Raw genomic sequence first — 22922 nt, forward strand, 5'->3', positions numbered from 1 at the left:
ATCTCTCCAACCATCTCTCTCTCTAAGAAATATACATCGCAGTTCTTAACATCATGCTGGTACATGGTAGGAAATGGATTATTAATCATTTGTTTTAACTAAAGGGAAAGTCTTTAGTGACCTAAGAAAGAAAAACCAGCAACAGGGCTATCAAACTATAACCCTAAATCTACCATGCCCTTGTTACTTGACCCTCATTGTTACTTAGCCTACTCCTATCTATATTACGCTTTTGTTACTATTGAAATGGAGAGGTTACAGTCCAGAATTTCTTTTAAAAACTAAAACACTGATGAAATTGTGTATCATTACCAATAAAAATTCCTGCAATATTTAACAAAGCCAGAGTCAGTCTCTCTCTCCCTCTCTCTTTCTTTCTCCCTCCTCTCTCTTTGTTACATATTCCACGAAGAAGGGGCTCTGGAATATCCAAGCAAGGACAAAATGATAGCTGGTATTTGATGAACAAATTCACCCTAAACAATGCATCTCCTAAATAGTTATGGAGATGAGCACAGCTTTAGACTAAACCCACACTGGTCCATATAATTGGCTTTTAGGATTTTGTTGACCTCTGGTAGGCTGAGAGACAAAATGAAAAGTGCCATTCTAGCAGTTGTTTATTAGTTGACCTATGTATATATGGCACCTTTATTAAAGAAATAAATTAAGTTCCCAAGCCCCTAGTATACCAGATGTATCACAATAAGAATAAGACAGAAAAACTTGGGAGATGCCCCCAGATGAACTATAGGAGTCTTTATTTCCTGTAGGTTTCAGTGTTGATGTCTATGAGGCTGATAGAGCCTCAAACATGTGATCTCACATGTCAACAGACCTGCTGCATTTTCTATGCAAGATTAAACGGAATGGACTAAGCATGCTTCTTTTCATTTTCTTACTGGGGGGAGGAGACCAACTAATCAGCGTGCTTTTATTCTCATGAGAGAAACTTGCAATTTTTCAAAATCTACTTAATCATGGATTTTTTTTAAGAGTCTGGATCAAGCACACTCTTTGACTTTAAACTCCAAAGTCAGAACATTTTACAGATTTCAAAATGCTTTCCATGCATTCTAATTTGAAAGTTGTAAACTCACTTTTTGACTTTTCTCTACTTCCTTCAGAAGAGCATAAGTTCCTGGATTAAAAATAGGGCATTCCTAAGAAGGATTACAGTCATTTTATAAGTACTCACAGTCTTTTTAAAATGGTATTTCATTTGTCTTCCGTCTTCCTATTTTAACCATCTTTAAAATGGTAATCCTGTTTTAATTTTTGTCTGCCCAATTACACAATTTTCAGTAATACGTATCTTTAATTTTCCTTTAAAATTCTCTGTGATGGATGATATCTATTTCCTGAATATTTTGAAGTGGTCTGCTCATCAGCTGTAGAGGACTGTATGGGATCTGCCAGCTAGCCCACTTTCTTCTCTTCTTAGGTACTGGGCCCTCCTCTCCGTGATGAGCCTACACCAAGCAGTTCCCATCGGGCTGAGCCCATCTGCCTCATGACCCAAACACACACAGCCGTGGATGTCTGACCAGCCCCTGACCAGTTGGAGTTATTGTCTCCCTGGATACAATAATTATTTTAGGGATATGCATGTATCACCACCACAGCCAATCAGATTTTTATGAACATTTGCTGTTTGGATAAGGAGTAGACTTTCTCTTCTTTTTAGATTGTGAGCTGAGGGGACAAAGGCTTAGAGATACCAGAAGCATCTCTCTGGCAGGCAGAGAAAACCCACAGAAAATGAAGCAAAGCATACAGACTAAGAAATCATCCTATTAGATCATTTGAGCCTCTGGATCAAACTGGGCCAGTTATGTAAACAAGTATAGTCTCTTTAGCTTAAGCTCTTTGGAGTCCAATTTATAGTACTTGAAATTGAGAAATTCCTAACTAAATCAATGTTCATATTTCTTATTTTGCTGTTTTATCAACTTGTCCCTCACCCCTTCCTCTCTCCCTCTATCATCTTATTCCCCCTCCTCCTCCCCCTCCCCCTCCCCCTTCTTCTTCTTCTTCTTCTTCTGAAGGGGGAAGGCTATTTCCTATAGTATCCAAGGTCTTTTAACTCAAAGGCCTCTATTCCCATCTTCCTATTTCTCAAATCCCTTGATAACTTGAAAAAAAAGAATTAAGAAAACCACCAAGTTCAGCAGCCTAAGTACATTTATCAAAATCTTGCTAGCTCAGTTCTCCTAGATGCTTTCTTGGTAGATACCTTTTTGTCTCCTTTCTCTTGCCTCTACTTCACAACATAAAAAAATTAAAAATCTTTCCTATATAATCGATTTCATTGCTCTATCCCTAATGATTAAAAATACTGTAGTTTGGATATGGGAAAAATAAGGATGTCCTTCACCTTCCCAGCTGATGTACAAAAAGGTGATTTAAAAAAAATATTTAAGAGAATATTCCAGTAAAAAGCCCTCAAAGAATGCAATACAGAGAAATAATTCCTCCAGGTCTCATAATTTTCCACTAATGAATTGATCTATCATACTAATGATTTCCAGGATATATGATATTATATAACAGATTAAATAGTAGTTAGCTTATTTAATATTTAACATAGGCAATGTCCTATCCCAAATACAAACTATCACTAAGGAAGACTTGCCTGTTGGATGAAGGTCGGATTCCTGTTAGCACAATGATCATTAACCCTAAGACTATTTCCATCTCTGTAAATAGCATGTTTTGGAAATAGACCACATCCTCCTCTAAGTAACAAAGCCAAAGAGCAAGTCACTGACATGATTCTTGATTCTAGACTAACATTTATGTTTCCTTTTTGTAGTATTAATCCCTTGAATTTTGTTGCCATTAGCTAAGCGCTCTCCTGTGCATTTCATTACCTTACAGATTGTAGAGAGTATATTCTTTCAATAAAGTTGGCTTTGAGATAACTGGGATAAATGTTATTATATTCCTGGAGTCTTTATTAAAACTTCATTTTGACTTTCCCTTTTTTTTTAAAGAAGGCCCTCCCTCAAGCTAGCTATATGGATCCCATCTGACTTTGTAATAAGAGACTGTAAGATCTGAAATCAGAAGATTCAAATTTAAATTTCTGCTCTATTATCTACTTAGTTGAGTTTGGACATGTCAGAAATTTCTGAGCCTTAAGTCTCTCATCTGACAAATGGAATAAATCTAGGCCACAGAGTTACTGTATGAATAAATGACTCAATATATGAAAAGATGCTTTATAAAATATACAGTATGACACAGGTATCAGTTATTTATAAATACAGAGCACCCACACATATAGTTGTATGGTGCAAAAGAATAATTTTGTAAACTTTTTTATTTAAAAACTATAAGCTTTTTCATTATAACCTTGATCAAAAAACTTTTGAGATTACTTTATCCAATAGTGGATTGCAGTGAGAGATATTGAATGACTTTAGAAAGAGCAAAGGCAGACCTAAAGAATTATATTACAGTTACAGGCAGTACTGTAACAAAAAAATAACATATATTCACTTAAAAAATGAATGACCTGAACATGAAGGCGATAATTTGCTGAGCATATGAATGGCTGTGATACATGAGCCCCTATTCTTGCTCCAAGTCTCTGTACTGTTCTAAAAATCTGTAACTAACACTCTAGGCAATCAGAAAGATGGAGGCTAATACTAGTTGAGCAATTTCCTTTTTAAATTACTCTTGTATTGCTAAATGGTACATGGTAATTTGTCATTCTTCATCGTACAGCCTACTACACCCTTGAAAATACCACATTTATGGAAATTTGGAAACACAATTTGCATTCAGTTAGAAATAGCTTTCCAAGGGTGACAGGACAGAGTTTATATTTTGCCACCAATAAAGATCTGAAATTGAAATACCATTTTTCCAGCTGAGAATCACTTAGCAAAGGTCCGCATAGTCTCCTCTACCGTTAAAGCAGGTAAGTCAGTTACAGCGGAGTGTGGAGCATAGGAGCCCCAGCTCTAAATCTCACCGGTGGACTAGCAGACCTGGCCCGATCTAATCAACACATAGCACTGTACTATATTCCCAAGGGAAAATGCTCTATCTCATTACAACAGAAATGTCTCTGTAGAAAAAAAACACTTTTTTTTCCTGCAGCTAGCTCTTATAAGTACCAAATTTAATTGTTCATTTCATTCAGAGATTTCAAAGAGGACTTTATAATACAGCCTTAGCTGACAATATGTACTACTTTGAACAGACATAGTGATTTCTTGGGATAGAACTTCCAGCAGCATTATTTAGACAAAATCATTAATTCCTTTCCTCTTCCAACAATAAGGATATTTTCCTACATTGTGCAAATGAGATATAAGGGCTCCCCTAATTCCCATTCTCTCTTCAGAGCCACACCTCTTTTCCAGGTACTAGCTCTCTGGCACATATAGGGGAAGCCCATCAAAAAGCAAAGCTATGCTCAACAATTCACATTACTTTTCCCACAGGAGGCTTTCCAGTATAGATTTGCGATAAACAAGGCTGTACAGACATAGGAACCGAATCTCAGGGAGGTTAAATACTTGCCTAAATTTACACACTAATTAACAGCACTAGTATTTAGACCTAAGAGCATGTATCCACCGAGAATCTGTATTCTTTCTGTTTCACCTCACCACCTCCCATGTACTGATGTGTAACAAAGATTCTTTGGGCTCAGCTGGTCCTAGGCAATGCACTTAATCTTAATCTACCACACATATTCCCAATCTACTTTGCATCAAAGATGATTTTTCAGTTCATTCATAGCATCTCCTTCTGTTTAATATTAAAGGATTTTCCTCTGAGAGAACAAAACCTCTTGCATTACGGCAGGCTAGTGTACTGCCTGGGTTTGACGCCTGCTAATGTGGCTTTAGGCAAGATACATCAATTTCATCATCTGAAAAATGGAATAAGGTTTGTGAGAACCATGAGCATCATCCGCGTAAATTGCCTAGCACAGTGCCTGCACACAATAAGCCTTCAACAAACATTTGCTGTTACTATAATTATTTGAAACATATTATAATTGAATACTATTTTCCAGAAACATCTTTATTTTCTTTCCAAATTCTATCCGTTACACTTTTCCTTTTTGTTTCTCTCATTTTTATATTAAATTGGAATAGATGGTGCTTAATTCAGTAAAGTGGTTGATATAACAATTGTATTTTTATAGCATTCAACAAAATTGTTGAATTCAACAAAAATGGGGTCACCGGCAGCTGGCACTTCAGAGAGAAGTCATTAAGGTTTGTTCTAAGCAATCCATTTACTTTTTTGCTGATTCTATGTAAAGGAGGAACAAGACAGTCCTACTAACTGTCTTTTCCTTCAAACGGTCTGTCATTTATGAGTAATAGGACACTCATTGAACATATCACTTATACATTTACGTCACAGATGCCTCATTTACAAAAAAAAAAGGAAAATAATGTTAATCTTTACCAGGTGATTATTATAAGAAACTTGGAAAAAATTTGTAAGTTAACAACTCTAAAAATAGCAAATATAAAGTGCCAATTCCCAGTTTCAAAAAAGAAGTTGTTAAAATTTGCTTTACAAAAGGAAGGATTAATAACTGATATTTCACAAATATTTATGAAATGCTATTAGCCATAATACAAATAGAGCAAAACTGGTAAGGTGTTTGTAGATGAAAAATTAATCCCTTAAAACCTCTACTCAAGAATAATTTCTTTATTGTTACAGTGATTAAAAAATAAATAAAAATTTTAGACATAAAAATATTTCCAATTAGTATTTAATGACATTAGAAAAATGCTTATGATATATTAGGTGGATAAAGGAGAGATGGAAAGTGGAAAGCCAGAATGAAAAACACCCATTGGAAGAAAATATACTAAATTATGTAGCAATACTATTTTAGATAGGTAGGTACTGCCTATCTAAAAAAAAATTTTTTTTTTCTATTCCACTATGAGTTATAGAGCAGAAAACTTCTGTGGGCTGGAGTGGTCAAGAAAGGCTTTGGGAGAAACAGGATGTCCACAGAAAAATCTCAGTTGGCTCCCAGGCAGAGTTACGAACACAGCCAAGAACATTAACATGGCCGAACCCTCTCAAGATTTACCCAACAGCGAGGTGTTCTCAAGAATAGAGCTGGTGGTAAGGGGTCATTTCCCTGTCAGGGTGTGTGCATTAGTACCTAAAGAACTGAGAAGTAACAGGGCTGCCTCACGTTTTATATGCTGACCCAGAAAGCACACCAAATCACTATAATATATAACAGGTCTGCTGAATCCATATTACTCCAGGAAGGCTTTTTAAAACTTTAGAAGACACCAATGTCGATAGTTCAAAGAATGTAGCCCACCCAGACAGAATTATGTTGCAAAGGCATACTTCACTTTTCATATAGAAGGATTTACTAGTGACTTCTTCCTGGCTGAAGCAAAGTGAAAAGAAACTTATTCTTCAGGATTGATTATTTCTGACTCGTGAACATTTCTGTGCCCTTTGACTCTTTTACATATTTCGAATTTTTCAGTCCAGCTTATTGCTGTTGCTCTTCCAAGTTCACCTTCAGCCTTTACGAAGTGGAGCTGCATCTCTGTCACAGCCCATCTGCAATGCAGAGTCCTGCATGATGCTAACTTTAAGTGGGCCGAGTGCCTCATGTTGCTTTCACTCTTCTAAACAAGACTGGACTTAGGATCCTGCCACAATTGGTTAATATTTTCAATAATAGAGCATATTTTCATGAGACCAAAAAAAGGTATTCATTAATCAGTTCAACAAAATTTACTAAGAGCCTTACATGAATGAGAGTGATGTCTGAAAATGGCACACTGAAATGTTTTAACAAAATGGTACACAAAGCCTTCTTTCTTAGTCTTAAGCCTTTACTAAATATCAGGAACTAATTCTGCTGAGAGTTAGAGATTAGAGTCAGGTTTCAAAATTATTTCTCTCTCCACAGTATTGCAATGAATAGAAACGTAAACTGAGAGATTCATTTCAGTCCCTTAAATCTCTGGAAAATGAAAAGAAGTTATTTTTTCCATTCCAAAACTACTCAGATATGCTTAAGGATAGCAGCTATTGCTCTGTTAATGATAGCATGAAGGGTTCCAATTACAATAGTTTCAATAACTTCATTCATGAATCAGGCAGGGGAGAAATTATTCCCAGACAAAATGTCAGAAAGAAAAACCTAGTGTTTGCTCTAGTATAATAAACACTCAAAAATATAAAACATAGCTCAACGTGATTCCTTAGTACTAGTTAACAAAAGTCTATATAATTACACTAATCTTTTTATAAGTAGAATTAAATAACAAATATGTCAAAGTCTCCAGGAGGGATTATCATTTAGGAGAACGTAATGAGTGTCCTTGGAATACAGAAGAAGCCAATTTAGTCTCTCCTAGAATTTCATTTCCTGTTTGATCTTATTAGATTGTTGCCATCAATCCAGTTAAATGATGCTTTATCTAGCTTAAAATACATGAAAACATCATACTTCTGGCAATAAAAAACATATTTACATCATACTATTAAAGTTCTGGTACCACCAACTCAAAGGTAAAGGCTTTAGGATCAGATGGGATCTATTCAAACAGATTGACAAAATCAAATGAGTCACCCAAAGTACAGATCTTCTTTGTAAGTGTCTTCTACCATGCTGATAGTCAAAGGAAATTGTTTTAAACACACTCTCTAGGTGGGAATAGAATAATTGGGAATATCTATTTTCTTGAAGCTCTTATCAAACTGAGAAATAGCTTTAAATAAAGAGCTAAAATAAGACAGAAGATGACTTGGAATTTTAAGTGTTATTTTCAAGGTCTGATAAATTCCCCTGTTGGATATCAAATTTTAATTCTCTATTACTCACAATTTGTAAGTATCAAAACTATTTTTAATAGTCCTTGGTAATTTCTTAAGTTCCCCTGGCAGAGCACAAAGCGCAAATCTAACAGTTGTACACTCCAAAAGCACAAAGCACATTTCACATTTAGATGAAAACTAATCTGAGATCTTGCCTAGGGACTTGCTTTCAAACATCTTCATAATTAGTCACTTGCTATCAGATTTGAATTAAGGGCATCTATATATAGTTTCCTTTCTCCAGCACAGCAGACTTTACCTGAGAACTGAGGAGTTTTGGAATGAAGGCCCCAAACAGCTGGGTATCATGCCTCAGGCAGCTGCTGAACGCATCATGGCAGAGTAAAAAAACCTCCACAATGTTCTCTTCTGCTCTTCCAGAGCAAGGGCTCAGAGGCTATGCAGTTATTTTCCAACACTCAAAGATACTACATTATCCTGAAACTACCATGTATATGGTATCTTTTAATATCCATGTGTATTTTAGGGAAGTTAGCCCTACTCATAGCAGTGGACTGTTTCTACTCCAAACAATAAATACCATCCTGCTCTCAAACTTCATCCACTATCCCTCACTGATAGATGTGCACATGATCTTCGGACACAGAAACTGTATTGGGTTAAAAACTAGTGAACAGAACATTTAAGTATACTTACATGAAGAAGTATTTGCTCCTTCTGTTGATACTGATATTCTAATGGGAGACTCTATAAAACATAAAAGTGGAATGAGGCTTTTTTGAGTCACACTGCTTGGATTCTTAAATTAGAAATTTGCCAGGCTTTGGGTATCATCCAGAAAGAGGACTAGAAACCAGTGCAACAGAGAAGCTGTAACATTTCAAAGTCTAAGGAAGATCTATGCAATACTCAAAGACCACAAAGGAGTATTTCTGTAGTCCAAGACCCAAAGACTTTTGAAAGAGATGAAAATGGAGTCAGTCCATCTACAAAGACATCCCACCCACCAACTGCTGTATGAACTTCTTAGAAATACTACTCTAACAGGCCACACTACAGGTGAGAGAGAAAATTCCTTCTCTTAGGTATGGTCTTGATTTTAAAAAAGATGAAACCAAAGAGAACAGTCTCCATTATTTAGATAGAATGAAAGTTAACTGTCGTGTGTAGAGCAAAAGAAAAGAATGAGGATATTTTCAGGCAACTTGGTCTGCATAAACATCCTGACCCAACACAGTGTTGAATAAAGTCCATGCAAGGTCCATTAGAGCAATTACATTAGGACCAAACAAAGCATGCTAAACAAATACATAACAATCACTGGTGATGCATGGTAGCAAGATTCTTTTAGGTAGCAAGGATAAAGGAAGAAAAACCAGTATTCAAGTACAGACAGAGCTTAAAATATAACTCAGGCAGGAAAAAAAAAGCATGGAGCCTCAGGGTTTTCATTAGTAAGGAATATGAACAATTTTGTTTCAACGAAGCACTGAAATTCAGCAGCCTAAAAGTTAAAAAGAATCAAGCCATATATCAGAAAATAATAGTTACATTAACTCCAAATTCCCAAGGCATAAACCTAAAAGCTCAGGTTCATAACAGCATCTAATGGAGCCAAATAATGAAGCCCTTACATTAGAATCCTGACACTAAAGAGATACCAGAGAGGGTGGGCAAAATAGGTGAAGGGATTAACAGGTACAAACTCCCAGTTATAAAATAATGAAGTCATGGGGATATAATGTACTGTATAAGGAATACAGTCAATCATACTGTAATAACTGTATGGTGACAGATGGTCACTAGTCTTATAGTGAAAATTATTTCATAATGTGTAAAAACATCAAATCATTGTGATATACACATGAAACTAAGGATATTTCATGTCAATTATACTTCAATTAAAAAAAAAGAAATGTTTGAATGTAGGTGAAGAAATTCAGATAATTCAATTTTTTTTTTTTTAGTTCTCTTTTTCCCTTCTTCTCTCCCTCCCTCCCTCCTTTCCTTCCCACCTTCCTTCCTTCTCTCTCCCTTTCTATTACTCAGGAGGGTATGATCCTCTTAGACCCCAGGATCACCTCACTCTATAGTATACATACTTATATCTTAAGAATGATACATGGACATACCCTATATATGCCAAATCTGTCTAGGACATAGAAATTCAGAATTTATAATTATGAGCAATGGCTTTGAAGAGAAGATGAAATACTGGTGAAGATAAGATGGAAAAGACTGTGCTTAACTATGTGGCCTCCTCTAGTTTCTACAAGGTACAGGCCATAATGACAGAAATCACTGCTTGCTTTTGTTTTTGAAAAAAAGTCTAATTCATCCAAGATCTATAACTTAAAACTTTCAAAAACAAAGACAACTAAATATGGGGGTAATGCAAAGAATACTGAGCTTGAAGTATCTGCTTTTCTACCTTCTGAGATATATGACTAAGCATCTCTAATCCTTCGGTTTTCCCATGCATAAAATGAAGAAAAATGATGTTTTATTTCACAAATCTGTTGTGATTATCAAATGAGATGTAAAAATCTTTGTAAAGTACCATGCAAAAGAAGTTATTACACCTTTGAAGTGAGTTTTGAAACTAGTCTCCAAAAACTTGCTCCCAATTAAATATTCATTCTTAAGTGTTCTAAGGTACTGTTAACTAGAGAATTACAGAGGATAAGAAAAAGCAAAAAGATAAAGTAAAACAAATTCACAGTAGATTAATTAAATTCACAGCTAGTGAAGTAATCAATGAATTATGGGTTATTCACACATTAGTAGAGTTGGGTTATAAGTAGCTAATCTGCTCACACTGTAATTGCTGTCAGTAAATATTATAGGCAAGTGAGAAGAAAACAAAAACAACATACACACACACACACACACAAAAAGGCAACAACATTTTAAAATGTCAGGTCTGTAACAATGTTATTTGTAAGATGAGTGACCCACAACTGATATAGGGCCCAAAGGTCGGAGATGAAATATTGATACATTATCCAAGAATGAACTCTGATGGATGTTGGAGAGCAGAGGCAGCCACGAGAAGCACCTAGGAAGATATAAAACCTGAACTGATAACCCAGATGTCTCCTTTACTGGACTAACATCACTAAATTGTCATAGACATAAATTTCTTTTTCTCATACATGCCTCACAGGCCCAAGTTCAGACATACAGCAAGAACAGTACGTGAAATCCAAAAAGACAGAATGAGCTGGAGAAAAATGCTGGGGCAGAAAACAGGAAGAGCTGAAATTTGGACGCAGAAGGGGTTCTGATTAGTAGAAGGAGCAGCCAGCAGTTATATCTGTCATTCCAGTTAGTAAAATTTGATGAGCTTATTTTCCTTACCTGAAGACACATATGCTGTTTCAGTTGAGGCTGGCATGCCAGTGGTGATCTCTGCAAAAAAGAGGTGATAGGACATTACGATGTATAGCCAAGAGGCCAGGAGCCAGTTGCACAGCCTGCCTTTAAACTAAAAATGATGTAAAGGAAGGAAGTATTGCAAAAACGTGATGAAAGCCCAGGCTTTATATCCACACACAGTGAGAAACGTAAAACAAGTCTGTCCAAATAAGTAGTTCTTTCTTGGGCAAGGAGCGTGGGATGAGCTGTGCTAGAATGAGTAGGAAGAATTCCCTGCCCCCACTGGGGTCAGTGAAGGAGACCCTATGGCAAAGCAGCTGTGAGTTCTTCTTCAGAAAGGAAGCAGAAATAGCAGAACTAAGAAAAATCAAAGTGGTAGGATCAAAGCGGTGGCCAGAAGTTTCAGGTTAAAGATCTTCGGAGAATCAAAGTTTCATTCAAACACGAAAGCAAACCATGTTTCTAGTTGGGATTGATGACAGACATCATGGTCTGGCAACAAATTCTTTGTGTAGTTGCCAAAGGTAGTCAAGACGAGGGCCTTATCCTATGATAGACATTTCAGCTGCTCAGGATAGGGCTCAGACTAGGAAGGCAGCTCCCACCCAAGGAAAGGAGGGACGCACCCACACACTTGTGGACACACTATTACCATGGGAATTGTGACAGTCTTGTTCAAACTTGGACTTGCTTTCTAACTGCCTTTATGATGAAATAGCTAATTCTGTATTCATTTAGTCCTTCTTCAAAGAGTTTCAGTTGTTAAAATTTAATATTTTCAGTAAGGTATAGTTTTATGAAGCCTGAAAAGAGGTAGAGAGGCAATGATGAATTATCACTTAGCCTTCACTGTGTGTGTAATTGTAAGTGACTTAACAGCATTTTACTATATACTATCTATTAAATGGAACAAAAAGGTAAGTTGAATCTGTTGTAATATATATATATCACCAAAGTTTCTAGACCCTATTAAAATCCTAAGTAGGTCGTATATGCTATCATTTCATGTTTGAGTTAACAGCCTGTGTTAATCATGGATTAGAAATGTTCATGATCAACATAATCATCTTGAAATATAGAGATGACCATTTAGGGCTTCCGTGATAGGACTGGTCTAGTAGGTAAGACTAATTAAGTAGCAATAATTCTTCAACCTCAGAGGCTTCTCTAGGGATAAAAGGTTTTGTGGAGATGTAAAAAAAATGAGATTTAGCAGGGATGTCTAAGAATTAAGTATCAGGTTAAATGGGAATATATAAGGTCAGAAATACACCTTTAGTAAGAACAAATTTGTCTTTCTCATGCAACTTAAGAATGAATGGTTCTTTCTAATCAAGCATTAGGAAGATAAACCATTCAAGCCACCCAGAGTTGCCTACACTGGCTCTTAAACCACTAAAAATGGGACACAGTGAAAGGAATCAGTATGTGAGGGTGTATGATATCCTCTGGACGTTCAGAAGCAGCAGGCATTAAAGAAGATATGCTGAGTTGGTAATACGGTGATATTTGTTTCTGAAGTGGCCACAACTAGTTTTCTTGATTTAGGCACTAGAAAATGAAATTGTCCTATGGGGAAAAAAAATTAATCTGAGATAAGCTTTTTTATCAAAGATTCATAGCACTTGTCTTTGTCTATAAATACCCAGAAGATCCACACTTCCAAGCAACATGTCCTCATGAGGAGAGATGTTTCCTCATTCTGTCCCTGAGGACCCAGGAATGCCATGATACCCAGACTGAAGGAGTAAGCTCACGGTCACAAGAATTGGGCAAAAGTCCCAATCCCAGCATGAATATGAAGACTCCTTCAAATTCATTTTTCATAAACTAAGTTGTCCAATGTGATCTTCCAAGAAAAAAAAAATTGAGCTTTTCTATCTCCAGAGCAGAAGATCTTAGATTAGAGGAAAGGTTAACCATAGTATTTCCTTTTTTAATTGAATGGTACATAAAATACCAGAACAGCAAGTTATTACAAAGATACATCTACACAGAGACAACTTAAAATAACCTCTCTTCCTAAAATTAGATATTTATCCTGGAGACCTTAAAAATATCTTTAATGATTATGGTTCCAAATAAAAACCTTCTGAATTATCCTGAGGGAAGTACGAGCTCAGAATTTATATATTTCTACACTAAAAGAATCTTGCTATTAAGGAAAGTTAATCTTTTTGATGAAAACCTCTCAGCAAGCATTTTTATGCATGTTTTGGGTACAACTCATAGATTTAGAAAACAACCTTCTATTGTAAGTGTGTTTCAAAATACTTGGTACAATTACAGATTTAAAGAAAAAAATCAATGTTATTTGATGTTTATTTAAGCAATGTATTTTTCCCACAGCGATTTGATAAATTAATTAATTTGTAAAGGCCATCCCCTTCATTTGTGTAAATTATGAGGATTTTGAATCATCAGACATTGAACACAGTTGAGAAGTTTATGCTGCATAGGCAAGTAAACAAGGAGCATAGTATATTTGTAATGTTTGAATGCTTTTTTAATAAATTGGATCTGGTCTCAAGAAAGAGTTGCAGTGCCTGATAAAAAACACCTTCCGGAAAAGAATTTTTCTAATTATTATGTAAGCATGACTATAACTATTTAGCAAAATACACATATGCATATTTACAAACACACATATGATGTGTTGTCTATATTAAACATCCTCTCGTGTGACTCTTTGCTATCCTAAAATTACAGGTCATTTTGTGTACCCCAAAAATCTGATGTAGTCATTTTTTTTAAAGAGTTAAAATGGGCACATTTATTAGCACTGGTGAAGATGACTTTAGGAGCATCTCTGAGTTTCTTAATTCTTGCTAATAATAAGTGCTCCCTCTTAAGCAACTGAGAAATTTTGAAATAATAAATGGTATAGAGACAGGACTGATACTAACACATTGAGAAGACAACTTTATTCTGTTCCTGTACTCATGTTGCTCTTTGTTAATAGCCTCCAGGGAAATCCTATATAATACAACATACATGGAAACTGCTATACAAGCTATAAAACATATCTTGTATGCTTCTTAGTATAACTAGGCATTCACCAATATCATGACATGTACAACAAGACTGCCAATTTGGGAGACAGGGTGGGTGAGATTAAGCCTTTAACCTACATGGGCCACCAGTTTTTTGAAAGAGCAAATGACATATTAATCAAATTTTATGGAAATAGTGTTTTTCTGCTCATCTCAGATGAAACAGCTATTTTATTGCTATGAGCCCAAAAGCTCCTAAGGGATCTTGAATCTCATTCAAATAATTTTTCTCCTGATTAGAAAAAGAAAACCTAGAAGAAGATATAATTGATCAGCTGTATATTCTCCTGTATTAATCTTTTAAAAGACAGTAGTACTTAATTAATTCAAAAACCAGTTAGGTCTATTATTCTCTTCCCTAATCGGATGCCTACGAGTGCTTATACAGCTTCTTAGCTAAGAATTAATCACTGACTTAAGGTTTCCGATATAAAGACCAAGCCAAATAAAATGCAAATAAAAAAGAACATACAGGGTATCATCTGTGTGAGCATGGTGTATGCGTACTTTTAAATTCATGGAAGGCCACCTGTAATCTCTCATGTAATGATGACTGCCTGTAAAATTCCTTTGTATGAAAACTCAGCTGAGCTTTGTTAGACTTACACAGTTCCAGAAGTAATTACCAGATTGTGTAGGTTTGTGCCTGCCTACTATATGACAAATTCTTTTTTCCAAATAAAGTAGAGATTATAAGGCACTGAAATGGGCAGACAACATACATATTTCTAAAATGCACCTTAACAAAATGATTGGCTATATGTACATATTTTGTAAATGCTTGAAAATAGCCTAAATACAATTACTGTGTCACTCAAGCATATAATAACTCAAGGGGATTTTCTTAGGTTCTTTTTTTCATTTCAGTTGTATCTAGTTGCTAATCTAAGTAGATCTAAACAATGAGTTTCACTGCAGAAAGTTCATAATATCAGATGGAAGTGTTTTATGATCTGTGCTAATTTTCTTCCAGCAGTTATATAGCTGTCCTGATGGGATCAAAAACTGTGTCCAGAAAGGCCTTCTTGCTAAATTTTTTATTTTTTTCCTAAGGAGAAAACTGTCCTGTGCATGTCTTCCTCTAACCCTTGCCATCTCTCCTAGAATCTTGTACCAAAATATATTCTAAACATCTCAGCATGAAGAAGGAGCCTGTGTGAGAATTTAAGCAAATCATAAAGAATCCTTTGCACAGGATGAAATTAGGATAATCAGCTCACAGCCATCTATCAGGATCTTTGATCAAGGTGAACCAAAGTTGTGTACTTATGGGAGGAATGAGTGGGACAACACACACAAAAAAAGCAAAATAATTATTTTGTAGAAAACATAAATTAAAATCTAGAGGATTTAAAGGGAGTTCTGCATAATATAGTATTTGTATTGACAACATGTTCTTATTTTTCAGCCTTTTTTCTAGAACCCCAGAACCACCTTGGAAAAAAATTTCTTGAGAATTCCACTCTCTCAACCCCAGTCAACAGTAAACATACATGTCGGAAGAGATAGTTTGGCCATATGGCAGTTTATAAGCACAGCAGAGTGTTCTTTTTCTCTCGGGAAGAGTTTCTTTGCCACCTTTGTCTGGATTCCCAGGGAGACACGGATAAACTAGCACATCCAAGTCCCAGAGAGCTCAGGACCCGAGCTGAGACTTCTTTTACCACCAGCCTTGATCTGAATACAGCAAGTTCATAGAGGGCCATGTTAGAGGGTGAAAGGTCAGGATGATTACCTATATTCCTTTTGGTTACACTACAACTAAGCCCTTGACATGTAGGGAGAAAATAGGGTCTCCCAACACACAGAACTCACTGGCCTCACCCATCATGGTGCCTGCCAAGCCACAGGCTCTGAAGAGCAGCAGGTCGCCCCCACGGCCTCTGAGGAACGGGCGTTTCTGACATCCATGTTTCCAGCTTCACTCTTCCAGGCTGAGCCTTTAGTGGGCACTTGACCAGAAGGGAAATAATTTGTAAGCTCTCTAGGTCTGGCACAATGAACAATGCCAATCTTATTAGCTGTGGGGAATTTGATTTGGGAACTAAGGAAACAATCGTACAGTAGGAGTTAAAACTGCCTTCCGAAGAGTCAGGAAGAACAATATGGCCAAGATGGGATCACAGTCAGGTCAAAGTCTGCAATTATAAAGAAGCAGAGTTGAAAGCAGTAGAGGTAAGAAGATTAAAAATAGTAGAAGAATGAAGAACACATGTGAGCGCATCAAAGACAGGCACTGGCGAGGAGTCACAGACTCCCACTGCTTAGATCCTGCTTATGTCCTGGGTAGTTTTCTCCTTGAGGCCGACTTGCAATGAAATTCTAGTTCTTCCACATGGAACCCCTCTCATATGCCTCACATCATTCCTTCAGCTTCTGTTTTTCACAAACCAAAGTCTCTAGCTTAGACATATATAAACACAGTCCAGTACAGACTGGGCTACACCAGACCAGGAATTAAAGAGACTTGGGTCACGTCCCCTTTTGCTACTGAATAGCTTGTGATACTGTATGTGTCTTTTTTAAAGAGACTGTATAAATTTCCATTTTTTTTATACATACAGTGAGAGGGTTGGATAAGGATGAACTAGTCCTAACATTCTAAGAAGAAAATAAAAATAAGATCACCTTGCATTGCAATTGAGATTCTTCATTCTCTTCTTAAAAGGATGCTATAAATAAGCCGATAAGAACCCACTCCATAAAGAATTTTAGTTGGTTGTTTAAAAATGACTTCCTTACAATAGCTCATGAAAACTCCTTATCAAAAACAGCCCTACTTTCGTTTCTCTGTATTATAATTAGTAGATACTATATATTCAAATTTGCACCAATTCTTGAATGAATCAACATGGAAAAAGGAATTGGATGTCATGTTCTCAAACTTTTGGTGCCTCAAAATTTATTTTTAAAAAAAAGGAACCCTATGCAATTTTGCCAGGAATAATATAGTGGTAAATAACTCACTACTTACCCTATAAATCAGAAAACATGGAATAATTCACATAATACTACTGTAAGCACTCAGTGAGATCATGACACCTACTTTAATTTTATTTTCCTGGGACTTAGAGTATGCATAGTACAAATCTAATCCAAGTCTCAAAGTCATAATTTAATAGCAGTTTCCATGAGACAATACAATGAATCAGGTCAATGAGAAACTAAGAACAAGCTATTAACATGATATAACAGAAAGAAAAGAATAAGCCTCTGAAATTAATTTTTAAATTTGTATTTCAAGTAGCATCCTATAATATTCCACCTGGGTCAAAACAACACCAGTAAAATACTATTGCTTCATCTGTGATTAAAATGATGTTATATTTACTCACAGAAATTTTAAATAGCTTTTATATTTTAAACTATAAGCATAGATCCTAAAAATAGCAATCGAAACTACTTATCACTGTTATTCTTCACTCTCTGTGGAGAGAAGTGTTTAAAATGAAGGTAATGAACTTTGATTACACAGCAACAGAGCAGCAGTGCTTTGGAAATCCAGAAAGGCCTAGAACTAGCCTGGATTCTTCTAACCTCGTTCCATATTTTTATCTCACTCCCTTCTCCAGATCCTATTAAGTCAACTGACACAAACAAAGTCAGTCCCCTTTGGAGTTAACCCTTAATGTTACTTTTCCTCTTTCCTCCCTTGCTGGTCTAGCATTTTTATGTTATTACGTTAAGAGGTCAGGCCTTTGCAGGGCTTTGCAAAGGGGCACACTTTCTCACCTCCTACCTAGAAGCAGTGCAACCAAGCTTGGTCTTTTAACAGATGCCAGGGCTTGTGAAGCAGTAGTAAATGCCATAATTCAAAAAGGAAAGGAAGCACCAAAGGTTTGGAAGTAGTATTTTACTATTTCAAGAGATGCAGGCGCTCACTGCCAGCTTGTCCGCAGCCTCTACAGATGACTCTGTTAAATCGAGGAGGACTGGAATATCAGGGCAGCCAGCCACCAGCTGTGGTTCTCCTACTTTCCTCAGACAGCTCAGAGAAGTCGGCGGGTAGGTGGCACCTTCTACCTCCACGTCATTCATTTGTTTAACAAGTATCTCCTGGCACTGTTCTCAGGCAGGCAGAAGCTGAAGCCTTCACATAGTAGGAAATGTGTTTCCTCTAAGATTCTCAATTTTAGAACCAAGAGGCCTAAAAAAACCTGATGGGCCTAACTTTCTCCTACCCAGAGCCAGACACATTAAAAACATATAAAAGAACATAAAAATTGCCAGGACTGAGTCAGGACTGTATTCTGTTCACACACACACACAAAATGTAGATATATTCATATATAATATACATATGAATGCAAACATATACAGTCTATATAAACATATCTATTCCTGTATATAAATTCACATACATATGCTTATTCGGTTATTGACAAAGCCAAAGACTTGACAGCCATTCCTGATGAAAGAGAAGGTATAACTTCTTCCTTTTAGCAACCCATCCTGTCTCTGTCATTCATGACCATCTTTAAATCCTTAAATAAAACAAAAATCTATGTATATTTCAGGTCTGTATCACCTCATGGAGTGAGGAGCTTTAGGGGAAACACACACATAAGACGCTTGGAATATATGGTTTTCCTTCCATGTTTTCTATTTGTTCACAGTGGAATTTAACACATCAATTGACTGTAAGTCTTACTGCATATCTTGATTATTCCTCTGACAGACTGGAAACAGAATGTAGTAGGTGTCTCTTACCATTTGCATCCACAATGGTGATATTGGCAGAGGCACTGTCGTTTCCTAATTTGCTGATCACTTTGCACATGTATTCTCCAGAGTCAGCCAGTGACGCTTTGTTAATGCGAAGTTCTGACTTCCTATAAAATCAGGACCAAAGCAGTGTAAGTATACTTCATAGATAAACAAATAAAAATATATTTATTTGTAGTTTCAGAGTTCTTAGATACCCTCCCTACTCTACACATATCATGTTAAAAAACAACTTACTAGTACATCAACGTATAGTTTTACCAAGAGTAAAAGTGAGATGCATTGCATTTAAGTCCTAGTTTAATCACATAGTGAGATGGATTGCATTTAAATCATACTATGGCCACAGTCCCAATTTTATCACCCAGATCATCCATTTAAAGGAATTCTTCTCCAATTTTTCTTTTCATTCCACTACCGCTACCACTAACCACATTATGCCTCAGATTTTTCTTTTTCAACCCAATTCATGAATTTCCTTTCCTCTTTATAACTAAATGTCACCAGCCACTAGAGTTTAGAAAGATAAAAAAGTGTGAAATCATTTCATATAAATCTGATGAGGACAGACACTTAATGAAGGCTAAAATAGATTAAAATGCTCTGAACTTCTTTTCTCAGCAGAGTAACATAAGGAATTACGTTAATTTTGAATGAGGAGGATTTATCACTTCTAAAAGAGAGAGAATTTGTTTTTCCTTAAGAAGATTGTCATTGCTAGTAACATAGTACTACACACAGGTCCTAATACTGAAATCAATATTCATGCAAAAATAGCATCTACTTTTATAACACTGCATATCAAATCAATACTCAGTCCTCTTTTTGAGCACAGGCAGCATTGTGATTTGCATATCTATGTTTAACTGTTGCACAGAGCCTGTAATTTAAGCAGTCCCTTATGATTTAAAAACTCAGACCGACTGAGATTGGCTCAGAGTTTACTAAAGCCTTTTTAAAGCATCCTTGTATACTCAAGCTTGGTACCAACTGCCAGGACTCGAGACAGGGACAACAGGGAGACAAGAAGGCAGGAAGCAAAGATAGCAACTGCAAATTACATGCAAACCTCCCTGGCTTTTTGTGAATTTTCTGATCTTCCTGTCATATATTATCAAGTTAGACTGATTGTTCCAAATTTAGGTCCTACTATTCTCCTCCAGTCTCTCAAAATGAACTACCCACCCAGTTCCCTGGGTAAGTATTAGGACTGTCCATCTTGATGCCTCTGCATGTGTCACTTCTTCCTCCTACAACAGGGGCCCCATATGTCTACGTATCAACATATTAGCTGACTTTAAAGGACCCTGATGTCTCAAGCACCAGTTCCTTCCTCAAGCCTTTTGTGATCATGTAACTAGAGCTGCTCGCTCCTTTGTCTAAACTCTGATAGCCTTGAATACCTCTCTCATGAGCCTCTTGGTTCCTTCGGTAAGCCTTCTCTCTCGAGCTAGGACATACACTTTGTGTGTATGGAGAGTCTGCAATTGAAACTTCTTGGTATCGTCACAGAACATGCATCACTGCTTTGTCCTCGGTGCATTCTAAAACATTTTTGTTGCATGCATGTGTGAATGAATGAGGAATATATTTGGATGTGCCCACTTAAGCTCTCTGCAGGATCTAATGTTCCCTGTGCTGGCTGCAAGGAAAGGAGGATGCAATATGAAGAGGGCACAGAGGGTCAGAGGTGGTACTGATCTTGGGCAGCAACCGTCCAGCCAACATATAGATTAAAAATTGACCTTCATTAGTTGGGACTCAGAACAATGTCAACAAGGTGAATTTGAGAAAGAAAACAAAGTATACTATGCTCAGATAAGCTTGGAACACATTAGGTTTAATAAAATCAAGTTATTTTTTTAACCCTACAAGATTTCTCAGTCTTTGAAATGCTCATGTACTCTGACTGTCCAAGAGGGGAATATATGATTTACTTTCTCTCAAACTTATTGACCATGGAGTCTTTGGCATTCACATAGCATATCTGTCAGTATTTCCTGAAAATAATGGTCCACAGAACAAAGCTGATGAAAAGTGGACCTAATATAACAGCCTTGTTTATCTTTTTAATGGGGGGGGGGCATCAAGGACCATTTATATAGGGATATTCACATATTTATCAGAGAAATTATTCACAGAAAAGTTTCTCTGAAGTATATCCCTATAAACCAAAATAGAACATCTTGATGGCAAGCGTCTTGGCAAGTAGATATTAAGATTTAATAATAAAATATAACAACTCTTAAATTATCAAAATAGAAACTATCAGGATAGTACACCCATTGAGTTCTGTTAATTTTTAAGTCTGGTTTTGGAGTACTTAAATCATCTTTTTAAAATGGATTATCAGCTATTTATACACTTTGTCTATATAAGACAAGTCTCCTTCATCACAGACACCTACAAAGAATAGTGTGAAATAATGGAATAAATACTATAATAAGCTTGTCTAGCCCAAAGTAGCCTAATTAGCTAAAAGAATTTTCATGTATGACCCTGGAACCAATAACATAATTGACAGATAAATCTTGAAGAATGTCAGGATGGGGAATAATATCCTGGATTTCAACACAGAAAAAAAACTGAATTCCCAAAATAATAGTAATTTTTCTTTTAAGCCCCAAAATTCTGAGATAAGATTATTACAACATCCCAAGACTGTATAACACCACAAGATTATTATAATTCCAAGAATATCCCTTTCCTACTTATATAAATCTAGGAACAGTCCTTATTGATATGACAGAGCTCTTTCTTGACCCTATGCCATTAATATTTTAACTATGGAATTGGATTGAACTATGTGAAACATGGTAATCAAATTTACCATTAACATAATCTTACAGGGATAGTTCTTAGAATTAAAATTCTACTAATAGACTTGGGCACTGCTTCCTGGAATACTATTCCAAGTAATGTACATAAATGTCATGCTTAAAAAAGAGAGAGAGGGAACAAGAAAAAAAAAAAAGGAAAATTTTCTATGCTTAAATAAATCTTGCATTAAACAATGTTAAGTTTACTTCTGTACAACAGTACCTCTCAGCCATTTTTTTAATGCAAATATGTACTGTTAATTTCTGAGGCAAGCATGACATGTGGCTAAGGAATCCTTCCTGTGGAGAATACTCCTGGGAATTCTCAGACTGAACATCAATGGGCCAAGACCACAATTCAATTTAATCAAGATAAGCCTAACAAATATATTCAGGTTCAAAAATCAGTAACAGAAATACAAGCAGGGAGATGTGCCTTGACAATAATAAATACTGTAAAAAAGGATTTCAATTAGCCATACATTTGACACTACTCCACTTGAAACAACCATTAAAAAAAGAAAAAAAGAAAACAAACATATGCACTGTTTGGCCAAATTAATACTAAAACAGAGCATAAATAAAATTGGATAGAAGTCTCGATACACTGCTCACTGGCTGGATCACATCTAGAATACTGAATTATGTTTTGAAGTGGCATTGGATGAAAAATATCAATAACTAGAGAGGACTTTAGAAGAGGTTGATCAGAATTGAATAGGGCCTAGTAATCTTATCACTAGAGAAGGTTCTGTTAAAGAATAGGCAGTCACCTATGAACATGATATGAGTAGCTATTTAAATATATTTCAGGTTGTCATCTGGAAAAGGAAATTATTTGGGGGGCTCTTGAAGATAGAATTATGTCTTGTAAGAAAAAGAAGGCATTTTTTTGTGTGTAATACTATAAGGAAGAAATTTTTGAGCATTTAAAAATGGATAGCATATCTTGTGAAACAGGTTTTCTATTTGGAAAGATTCAAGTCTGGATAACCACCTGCCAAGCATACTCTTAGCAAGAATATCTCTATGCAGAAAAAGATTAAATTAGATCGGTGGTTTCAATTATTTTCTTCAAAAAAAAAATTCTGTTTTAAAATGAAAGTTCAAATCAGAGCCTCACATTGTAAAATATCAT

General features: G+C 36.0%; 1 protein-coding gene across 6 annotated transcripts in view; it reads right to left on the bottom strand.

Moving 5' to 3' along the window:
* Positions 1 to 22922, bottom strand: part of NRG1 (neuregulin 1) — a 988266-nt gene that overhangs the window by 130566 nt on the left and 834778 nt on the right. For 4 of the 6 annotated variants that reach the window (XM_073219027.1, XM_073219029.1, XM_073219028.1 and 1 more), the window contains exons 3-5: positions 18951 to 19072; positions 11170 to 11220; positions 8506 to 8556 (exon numbers count right to left, since the gene is read on the bottom strand). In XM_073219027.1, coding sequence (XP_073075128.1) covers positions 8506 to 8556; positions 11170 to 11220; positions 18951 to 19072 — 224 coding nt within the window. The remainder of the gene's footprint in view (positions 1 to 8505; positions 8557 to 11169; positions 11221 to 18950; positions 19073 to 22922) is intronic. The other 2 variants (XM_073219030.1, XM_073219031.1) reach the window with 2 other exon arrangements.

Source organism: Manis javanica, chromosome 12 (genome assembly GCF_040802235.1).
Source record: "Manis javanica isolate MJ-LG chromosome 12, MJ_LKY, whole genome shotgun sequence".
Lineage (NCBI taxonomy): Eukaryota > Metazoa > Chordata > Mammalia > Pholidota > Manidae > Manis > Manis javanica.